Source organism: Chrysochloris asiatica, unplaced genomic scaffold, assembly GCF_000296735.1.
Source record: "Chrysochloris asiatica unplaced genomic scaffold, ChrAsi1.0 scaffold00007, whole genome shotgun sequence".
Lineage (NCBI taxonomy): Eukaryota > Metazoa > Chordata > Mammalia > Afrosoricida > Chrysochloridae > Chrysochloris > Chrysochloris asiatica.
Window position 1 is genome coordinate 11,052,294 of NW_006408525.1, and position 11,570 is coordinate 11,063,863.

General features: G+C 39.1%; 1 protein-coding gene across 1 annotated transcript; it reads right to left on the reverse strand.

Annotated features, from left to right (window-relative positions):
* Window positions 1–2,381: 2,381 nt before the first annotated feature.
* Window positions 2,382–3,317, reverse strand: LOC102821852 (olfactory receptor 4D2-like). The gene has a single exon (XM_006832394.1). It carries the CDS (start codon window positions 3,315–3,317, stop codon window positions 2,382–2,384), a length of 936 nt encoding a protein of 311 aa, XP_006832457.1.
* Window positions 3,318–11,570: the final 8,253 nt, after the last annotated feature.

Sequence of the window (11,570 nt, forward strand, 5' to 3'; positions counted from 1 at the left end):
TTGGGAGCATTTCCAACATTACTAGTTGTACTTTGGATGGGTCCCCTGGTCTTATTCAAGGATACAGTAATGCACTAAGCATGATGAAAAACAGGCAAGACCCACAAAAGATCATCTCTTTACTGTGACGCACAATTTACTGGGGAGACAAACTGCTAGTGTAGAGGTGATTAGCATCATATACACATTTAAAAAAATCATATGTAAATAGACCCATACTGTTAAAGCCTATGTTGTTCAAGGGTCAATTGTATAAATGAATTGAGAAAATGGAATGAAAAAATAGAGGAATTTTTCCACGAGCTTTTTGAAGCCCCCTTCTTTATATATGTAGGTGTGGTGCCAGAGGGTAAGTATTGCCTACCACAAGATCAGTGGTTCAAACCTACCAGCTGCTCCTTGGAAACCCTATTCAGAGTCATTACAAGTCAGAAAGGACTTGACGGCACCTAACAACAACAACAATATGTTGTTGTGCATGTGTGTGTATATATTGCCATTGTTGTTAAGTGCTGCTGAGTCGATTCCAACTCATAGTGATCCTGTATAGACTTTCCAAGGAGCTGCTGGTGAGGCTTGAACTGCTAACCTTGCAATTCAAACTGACCTTGCAGTCCAGCATATTAACCCACAGCACCACCCCAGGACTCGTGTATTGTTGTTAAGTGCCTTCAAGTCAATCCTGACCCACAGTGACCCTATACAGGGTTCCTGAGGAGTGGCTAGTGAGCTTGAACCATCAACCTTGCAGTTCAAACCAACCTTGCAGTCCAGTGCATTAACCTATAGCACCATACCAGGACTCTGTGTGTATATATAGGAAGTAGCAACTCCCTAATAACAATTAGTACACTTAGTACCAAGGTAATGACATCTAAATATGACACTTCACTAAAAGGAACCCAGAATATTTGGAGAAATGGTTGATTCTGGAGCTGCCACAGATTTGCAAAATAAATCAGGAATATGGGATTCTGCCAGAAAGTAAGTAAGTGCTCAAAGAATGAAATGAACATAGAAGCCACCTCAGAGCCACTCCACTGGTCAAATCTAGGACAGATTGAGCATCAAAATAAATAATAGTTGTAAAGAAATATAACTCAATGAATACAAGAGGAAAACAAAAATCCATATAGATATAAATAAATTAATATACATTGAAAGTTTGATAAAGAATTAGATATTGATAGTTTCAAAGTACCTCCCCATGAAACATTTACTACTGACCATCTTGGTCAAGTAATGAAAGTAAGTACCGTCAGTAATGGTAACAGACAAAATCATACACCCCTCAGAGGATGCAATGAGAGGAACACAGCATGACGTGTCCCTGGGGTATCCCTGGCAAAGCTGGAGCACCCAACTCTAATATCATAAAATATCACACGAACCAAAGTGAAGGGCATTCTACAAAATAACTGGCCTAGACTCTTTGAAAATGTCATGATCATCATTGAGAAACTCTTCCAGTCTAAAGACTGAATAGTCACAATGTGTTGTTAGTGCATTAATTTTGACATCTGTATGGCAGTAATTAGGAAAATGTCTTTATAGGCAGTACACACTAATGTATTGCATAATGGCAAAGCATCAGATTGTCAACTTACGCTCAGAAGTTCAGAGAACAAGGTCTTTGATACTGTACCTGCAACTTCCTTGTGGGTTTGAGATTGTTTAAAAAAAAAAACTTAAGTAACTTTCTAGGAGACTTTCTGTTCTGTGGGTAAGAAATCATTTTTAAAATAAAATTCCAAAAAGAGTTTAGGATAAAAGATTGATACAGCTGATTACATAAAAATTGACACCAAAGAACCAGGGAACAAAACCAATAAACTTAAAGAAGATATTGTAATACATGTAACTAACAGTGGATCAGGAGCCAAATTATGCATGAATGGTCTCATGATAAAAGAAATGGAAAAGGGAAGGTGTAGTTTCCAAGGGCCATGTGAGCATATTTTTTACAGTTGTTGTGTTTGTTTGTTTTTTTACCATGATAGATATATATGCAACAAAACATTTCAACATTTTTATCATTGGAGTGTTCAAATGTTATGAGAAATCTTGTTAAGTGCCGTCAAGTGTGTTCCAACTCATAGTGACCCTGTGTAGGGTTTCTAAGGATCAGCTGGTGGGTTTGAAATGCTGACCTTGTGGTTCACAGTCCAGTGCTGATCCACAACGCCACACCCGAAGTCCTAGCCACCAATGAAGTCCTTTCTTCAGTTTCAAAAAAAAAAAACTGAGTAAGTTTCATAGTCTTAAATCTCATTCACTTCTTTAGCAGGTTCACAATACTAAGAAGCTATGAAGAGGGAAAACACAGTCACTTTCTCTACTTTACAAGTAGAAAAATTAAGCCAAAGAGAAACGACCCATCGTCACTCCTTTTTACAAACCAACCAGCGCTTCCCTAATCTCTTCACTGCTGCCTGCATCTCCTGGTTCCTCAGGGTGTAGATCATGGGGTTGAGCATGGGCGTCATGACTGTATGGCTGATGGACACAGCCTTGTCCATGGAGAATGGGGTGAATGGGCGTGCATACAGGTAGATACTTGGAATGAAGATCATAGACACTACTATGATGTGAGTGGTACAGGTGGACGCTACCTTCTTTCTTGCCTCCCCGGAGTGGGACCTCAACATTATCAGAATGATTGAGTAGGAGAGCAGAAGGAGAAAGAACCAGATGGCATCCAGTACCCCACTGTTGGAGATCATGAGGAACTCCAAGATAGAAGTGTCAGTGCAGGCTAGTCTCAGTACTTGAGGAACATCACAGTAGAAGTTATCCAGCACGTTGGGGCCACAGAAAGGGAGTGGGAGCATCAGAACCACTTGGGAAATGGAATGAAGGAAACCTCCAATCCAGGCAGCCACCACTAGCCCCACACAGAGCTGAGGGTTCATGATGGTGACATAGTGGAGGGGCCGGGAGATGGCAACAAGGCGGTCATAGGCCATCACTGAGAGGAAGAAGATCATGGCACCTCCCAGAAAGTGGAAGAAGAAGATCTGGGCTAGGCAGCCCTGGTAGGAGATGGTCTTGTTCTCAGAAAGTAAGTCAACCAGCATCTTTGGGGCAGTGACTGAAGAGAAACTCAGGTCTAAGATAGCCAGGTTTCGAAGCAGAAAGTACATGGGTGTGTGGAGCCGGGAGTCAGAAGTCACTGTGACCACAATGAGGAGATTTCCCACCACAGTTGTGATATAGACAAACAGGAAGACTAAAAACAGAAATTGCTGAAGCTCTCGAGTCTGCGAGAGACCCAGGAAGACAAATTCTGATACCCACGTGAGATTCCCTGAATCCATGGTATTTGCTCCATACACCTAAGGAAAATAAGTCACAGTCATAGATGTATAGAATCACTGCTTGTCTTTTAATGTCAGAAGCGGTCCAGAGATATCCTCTTGAACAGATTATAATACTATATGTTGATCAGTGAACCCTATCTTTGGGGCCTTTACAAGTTGAGTGCTGTAATATGCATTGCTGAAAGCCACCCAGAAGCATATGTATGTAACCTGACTCCAGGAGTTCTATGAAGTCAATGTAATGTTGTGAAAAGATGTTTGGAGTCAGATGATCTGGACCCAAAGTCAAGTCTTCCATTTCCAGCAACTTAACCTTGAGTAAATACTTAATCCCTCTGGGTTTCAATGTCAACATCTTTAAGGAGGGAATACAATTGCTTTCTTTATGGAGTTGTTTGGGGGCTAAAAGAGAATAACACATATAACGTTTCTAGTTTAGTGGCTAGAACAATAAATGGCAACTACCTTTCTGTTTCTCTGAATTCTAAACACACCCTGTTTGCTTCAAATCTCCACTAAGTTTTACTCAATAGTTTTCCAAGTAGCCATTATAATATTAATGAACATAGCTTCTATGTTTTTTCCTCCACAATTCAACCATAAACTCTTAATGATGTAAATCTAGGTTTACAACTGCACAGTGCCCATTCTCACCCATGATCAGTATCAGTAAGTATGGGGTGGTGACTGCTTGGTGAGTGAATAGTTACAAGGTGAGCAAATCAGTTTAAGTGAGCCCCTGGTCATAGTTGAACGCTGAATCTTCCATTTGACCTCCCCAGTGTAAATGGTTTCTTACTGGGTGAAGACAGGACACAAGTGGAATGTTTGCTAAGACAAGAGGAAGAGAGGAAGAAGATTCATTAGATTAAGAAATGGATGGAGTATGAAGGTGACTTTGAGAATTTTGGTAGAAAGGACAGCAATTTTAGACAATGTTACTAAATCCAAGGTTAAAAGAGAAAAGGAGATGTTGAATGAAGTGAAACATAAATAAATTACAGTGATTAAGAGGATGTGAGATAGAGGAATAGAGCAAGTGAAGGAAGGGAAATGAAAAGTGGGAGGAAAGATGGAAAAGAAGAAGAAGGGGGAGACATAGATAATGACAAGGACAGAGCGTAAGTTGCTTCTCCAGCCCCCTGCCCTGCCTTAAACCTTAATCCTTTCTCATCTTGACTTTTAACTCTAATACCCACTAGAGGTCATTTCTATTCTAATACTCTGCTTCCATTTGATTCTGCTCCAGTCCATCTTCTATCCCGTTGCCAATGAGACTTTTCTAAACTCCCATCTCAGCAAGCTTCTTCCCTACTTACAGACTCTTAGTGACAGATTTTTAAAGCTCCTTAGGAGCCAGTCACATCAGATACTTGGTGTATCAAATCAGGTAGACTCTTTCTCAGCATGTCATACAAGGCGGTAAAATGTAGCCTCCATCCACTTCTCTAATCAGTGTTTCTACTACCCAAGAATCAACTGCTGTTTAAGGAACTTATATATTTGGCTAATTCTATATATCTTTGGTTATTATTCTGTTTTCTGAACTATCTTTCACTACCTTCTCCATTTAGAAGCACTCAGATGTCGTCCCACTCTTCCCATGTAGACTTAATTCCTTATTTCTCTGGATTCCGATATTGTTGTTGTTGTTATGTGCCGTGGAGTCAGTTCCGACTCATAGCGACCCTGTACAGGGTTTCCGAGGCTGGAAATCTTTACGGGAGCAGAAAGCCTCATCTTTCTCCCGCGGAACAGCTGGTAGTTTCAAACTGCTGACCTTGCGGCTCACAGCCCAATTCGTAACCACGACACTACCAGAGCTCTTTCTGGATTCTGATAACACCTTATAAATTCCTCTCTTTTCTTACAATGTTTATCATTTGATTGTTTTTGTTGCACACCCATCCCCCCTGCTTTACAACTAGACTGTAAATTCAATAATTTAGGACAATAACCTAGGCAGTAACTCTGTCTTAGCTGTTTCTTAAAAACCGTTTGCTAATTTAATGGATTATTTAGGTAATTATGTGACTTTCATTCTATGGAGAATTTTGGAATGAGTTTCCTTTGTTCTCAGCATCTTCTGAGTCCTAGGGCAAATTCTATGCTTGGTTGTTCAAAGCTGGCTTTCACATGAACCGGAAACAGCTGTTTTCAACAACACATTCCTACTGGATGACTTTCTGATGTTCTCCTCACACATTAAACCCACTAGCATCAAGTCTATGCCCTGTTTCTAGTCCTTCAACCGTCCAGCAAATGTTGCATGATCCTCCTTACAGTAAAACCCTTCTACAGGTGAAGAACCCTTCTTCTCACCTTCATTTAGCCCAGATGGGAGAGGGGCTTTGAGACTTGCATCTTTTTGGAGCTCCTTTCCCCAAAGCTTCAGTTTTCCAGCCCTTGCCCATACTTCAGTACACACTAATGAGTGTGACCCTAAGGGAAGTGGAAGTACCCTTGGGGAGAAGATATTGGACTGGGCTTAGGAAGCAGAGCTGGGCTGATTACCACTGGGGACAAGGAAGCAATGGGAGTTGTTAAAAAGTTTCTAAATGTCTCAAAAACATATACTCTTTGAGAGGTCTGCCTTGGGGGTCAAAAGGGTATTGAACATTTTAAAGATTTCAGAGCTGTAGAATTAGTAGTTGCTTTAACCAGGTCTTGGCATAGATGAGTGTACGCTTCCAGCATTACATCATTCATTGAAACATCTCAGTTGGTAGTCCACGAGTTCCTGAAGGCTTGTTTTTCACCAGTGCCTTCAGTGCAACTTGACTTTTTCCTCAGTATCATCTGTTCTTGATCATATGATACCTCCTGAAATCATATGATCATATGATACCTCCTGAACATCAACCAATTCTTTTTGGTACATTGACTCTATATATTCCTCCAATCTTCTTTTGATGGTTCCTGCATCAATATTTTTCCATAGAATCCTTTATCATAACTTGAGGCTTGAATTTTTTCAAATCTTTCAGCTTAGGTATTTTCACTTGCCTCATACGCACACGAAAGCTGGACAATGAATAACAAAGACCAAAGAAGAATTGATGCCTTTGGATTATGGTGTTAGCATGGAATATTAAATGTACCATGGACTGTCAGAAAAATGAACAAATCTGTCTTGAAGTAAGTACAGCCAGAATTTTCCTTAGAAGTGAGGCTAGTGAGACTTTGACCCACATACTTTGTTACACGTCACCAGGAAGAAACGATTTCTGGAGAATAACATCATGGTTGGTAAGGTAGATGGTCAGAAAAAAGAGGGAAGACCCTCAACGAGATGAATTGACACAATGAGTGCATCCGTGGGCTCAAACATAGCAATAGTTGTGGGTATAGCAAAGACTGAGCAGTGCTCAAAGTTCTGTTGAGCATAAGGTCTCCTTAAATCAGAACCAACTCAGTGGCACCTAACAGAAACAACAAGGATTAGCAGGCCATGACCCAATAAGACAAGAGTTGTTTAAAAAGAAACCAACTCTCTGGGAATTTTAGAATAAACCCTTTTTAGATTGTAACCTTTGAATGCATCAAAAATCACTTGAAGTGCTTGTTAAAAGACAAGATTGTTGATTCAGTAGGTCAGGGGTGAGACCAAGAAGTTTCATTTGTAACAAGTTCTTAGCTGATACTGCAGTTCCGGGAACGGATTTTTTTTTTTTTAAATAAATGTTTTATTGTGAATTATGTGATAGTTTACATGGGGGACCATTAGTTTTTACATTCATTCCATCATACATAGTTTCATTGCCATAGTTACCATCCTGTCCATGCAATCCTTCCCCCGAACCCCCAGGTCTTCAGCACACAGTTCCTTTCCCCCTCTGGATCTAAAGTCTCCAGTTGCTCCATCTCTCTGCGTCATCGTCTCTGCCTCCATCTCAGGCATCACTGCTTCTCTGGGTGGGGTCCTGCTCTCTGCTCTTCTCCATTGATGGTCCTAGGGCCCTCCGCTCCTAGACTGAAAAGTCAATCACTCCCCTTCTTTTTCTACAAAACGTCCACCTTTACATTTCCAACCGGGAACGTTTTGAGAACCACATATTTCCTTATATCACAGTTCTCAATTTTCTTGTCTGCAGACAAGATGTTCTAGATCATTGTCTGTCATGGAACTAACTACTAAGTAAACCAATTTCTTCTTTTTCTTAACTGAATTGGTCTTTACTTGGACTAAATAATATGTGGTAAAATGGTTGTAAACTACACTGGAACTCAAATAGCCCATAAATCTTGCCCTTTATTTTGCCAACCAGGCTCCCCATCTATATCCATTCTACTCCAGCTATCTATAAAATGCTAGCATTCTTTTAAAAACTTTTTATTGTGATTTTAGTGAATGTTTACTGAGCAAATTGGTTTTCCATTCGGAAATTCACATACATTTTTATTCCTGACATTGATTGCAGACCCCAAAAAGTCACAGCACTCTTTCCACATCCTTCCTGTGTTGGCTTTTCCCATTTATTCTTCTTTCCTATCCCTTCCTGCCTTCTAAGTGGCTAACATTTTTTATATTTGAAATATTACTCCCTTTAATACAACAGTTGGTATAGGAAGTCCATATATTTTCTTATTATGAAAAACTGACCAGACTGGAATTAACTTCTGGTATAACCTGGGTGAGCTATATACACTCTCATTTCTTAGAGCTCTCTGATCAATACAGGGTTTCCAGGTTGGTCTGAGTTCTTCCATTATAAATGCTTATACTTGATAAAATGAAGTATCTCTGGCAGATAAAAATACAATGTGAGGCTCTTCTACTTAAAAAAGATGCAATTTTTTTTAAGAGGCTACTTCTTCTAATGTTTTGTTGTTATTTGTTGTCAAATGGCTTGGAGTTGGCTCTGACTCACAGCGACCTTGTATAGGGTTTCCAAGGACTGGCTGGTGAATTTCAACCACTGATGTTGCGGTTCAAACCAACCTTGAGGTTGAATGCTGATCCTATAGTACCTCACCAATACTCCTGATGTTTAGGCTTTCAAAAAATCTATTTTAAAATCAAGCCACTCAGAGAAGTAGTCTGTATTGATTCTAGGAAAGGGGATGATTTGAGTTCCCTGGATAAATTATTAGCTCTCAATAAAGAGGATCAGCACTGGACTGTGAACCAGAGAGGCATCAGTTCAAATTCACCAGCTGCTCCTCAGAAACCCTAAACAGGGTCACTGTGAGTTGGAACTGACTCAACAACACTTAACAAGAGAGGCCTGGTAAGTTAGTTTATATACGAGAGGCCTGGTAAGTTAGTTTATATACAAGAGGCCTTCACAGACTTCATGGAAAAATTTCCCATGAACTTTCTGAAGCCTCCTTATGTTTCTCCTGTCAAGGCACTTGTGGGTTTGTCAAATGGCCCCCTGGCCTTATCTGCTCATTGCTGAATGACAAGAATGGAATTGTTGTCATTAGGTGCTGTTGAGTGAGTTCTGACTGATAGATATCCTATGTACAACAGAATGAAACACTGCCCAGTCATGCGCCATCCTCACAATTGTTATGTTTGAGTCCGCTATTGAAACCACACTGTCAATCCAATTCATAGAGGGTCTTCCTCTTTTCACTGACCTTCTACTTTACCAACCATGATGTCCTTCTCCAGGGATTGGTTTCTCCTATTAACATGTCCAAAGTATATGAGACAAAGTGTCACCATCCTTGCTTCTAAAAGGCATCCTGGCTGTACTTCTAAGACAGATTTGTTCTTTCTTCTGGCAGTCCATGGCATAGCCAATATTCTTTGCTAATGCCATATTCCAAAGGCATTGATTCTTCTTTGATTGCCCTTATTCATTGTCCAGCTTTCACATGCATATAGGACAATTGAAATTATCATAGTTTAGGTCAGACACACCTTAGTCTTCAAACTGACATCCAGTTAGGAAAAACTGAGCTGAGAAAATTACTTCCCTATTACAACTTTTCCAAGAAAATAAATGTGTTGTCATAAATACAGCAGAGCTTCAGTAAGAAATGTTTTAAATCCATAAAGTCTCATGGATATAGCTGTATTTGGAGTTCTGGTATGGTGCCATAGGATAAGCACTGGACCACAAGGTCAATTTGAACCATAAGGTCAGTGGTTCAAATCCACCAGCTGCTCCTCAGAAGCCTATACAGGGTTGCTATGAGTTGGAACGAACTACATGGCATTTAACAACAACAATAGCAACAACAACATAGCTGTATTCATTCAAATGGGAGTATTTCTAAATAAATTCAGTTGAGAATTAAACACCCTTTGTTTTGGAATGAAGTTTATAAATCTGGAGAAGCTTTACTTATATTTCTTCCTTTTGAGTTAATGTTAGAGATTATAAGTAGTCTGTGTTTTTACCATCCTTAGAATGACACTATGGATCATTCAAGACTAAATATTTCATAGTTTTTTTAAGTGACCCAAGATAATTTTTTTTTATGACCTCTAGTTATAAGAGAGTAAAGGTTTTCCATTTTTATCTTCCCCATTGGAGACAGAAATTCTATTTTCAATGACAATGAGAGACATGAAAGAATTTTGCAAGACCAATGACTTCTTCATCGCAGATACCTTTTTTAATAACAACATACATGTGGACCTCACCAGATAGACTACATAGTAATCAAATCTACTATATCTGTGAGAAGAAACAATGGAAAGCTCAAAATCATCAGCTAAAAAAACAAGCCCAGAAATCGACTGTGGAACACTCCATCCATTGTGCATATGCCAAGTTCAAGCCGAAGCTGAAAAAAGTTAAAACAAGTCCATGAGAGTTAAAATACAACTTTGAGTATATTCCACCTGAATTTATAGACTATCTCAAAAACCAATTTGACACTTTAAACACTTAATGAATGAAGACCAGAGGAGTTGTGGGATGACATCAAGAACATCATACATGAACAATGCAAAACGTCATTGAAAAAGACAAGAAAGAAAGAAAAGACAAAAGTGAATGTTGGAAGAGACTCTGAAACTTTCTCTTGAACATAGAGAAACTAAAGGAATGGACAAAATTATGACGTAAAAGAGATGAACAGAAAATTTCAAAGGACAACTTGAAAAGACAAAGATAAGTATTACAATTATAATTGCAAAGAACTGGAGTTAGAAAATGAATAGGGAAGAACATACTCGGGTATCTCAAGATGAAAGAACTGAAGAAATAATTCAAGACTGGATTGCAATATTGAAGAATTTTATGGGCAAAACAGAACAACGAACAAAGCAACAAAAAACGATGGAAGAAATCACAGTCATTGTACCAAAAAGAACTGGTCACATTCCTTTCAGGAGGCTGCATGTGATCAAGAACCAATAGTACTGAAGGGAGAAGTTCAAGCTGCACTGAAGATGTTACCATAAAAGCAAGGCTCTGGGAATTGACGGAATACCAATAGAAATGTTTCCGCAAACTGATGCAGTGCTGGAAGCACTCACTAATCTATGCCAAGACATTTGGAAGACAGCCACGTTTTCAACCAACAGGAACATATCATAGAAAGTTCCATTCCAAAGAAAGTTGACCATACACAATGCAGAAATTATTGAACAATATTATTAATATCACATGCAGTAAATTTTGCTTAATATAATTCAAAAACAGTTGCAGCTTTACATCTACTAAAAGAGTTGCTAGAAATTAAAATCAGATTCAAATGAGGACATGGAATAAGAAATATCATTGCTGGCATCAGACAGAACTTTGCTCAAAGCAGAGAATATCAGAAAGAGGTTTTATTTGTGTTTTATTGGCTATACAAAGGCATTTGACTGTGTGGGTCATTACAAACTATGGATCACATTGTGAAGAATAGTAATTCCAGAACACTTCATTGTGCTCATGTGGAACTTGTATATAGACTAAGAAGCAGTTGTTAGAACAGAACAAGGGCCTAGAGTGCAAGGTTTAAAATCAGGAAAAGTATATATCAGGGTTGTGTCCTTTCACCATACTTATTTAATCTAAGTAAATAATACAAGAAGTTGTACTAATTGAAGAAGAACATGGCATCAGGATTGGAGAAAGACTCATTAATAACCTGAGACACACAGATGATACACCGCGGCTTGCTGAAAGTGAAAAGGACTAGAGGGACTTGGTGATGAGGATCAAAGAATAAAGATTTTAATACCGATTACATCACAACATAAAGAAAACAGAAATACTCACAACTGGGCCAATAAGCAACATCATGATAAATGGAGAAAAGATTGAAGTTGTCTGGATCTCATTTTATGGATGCACG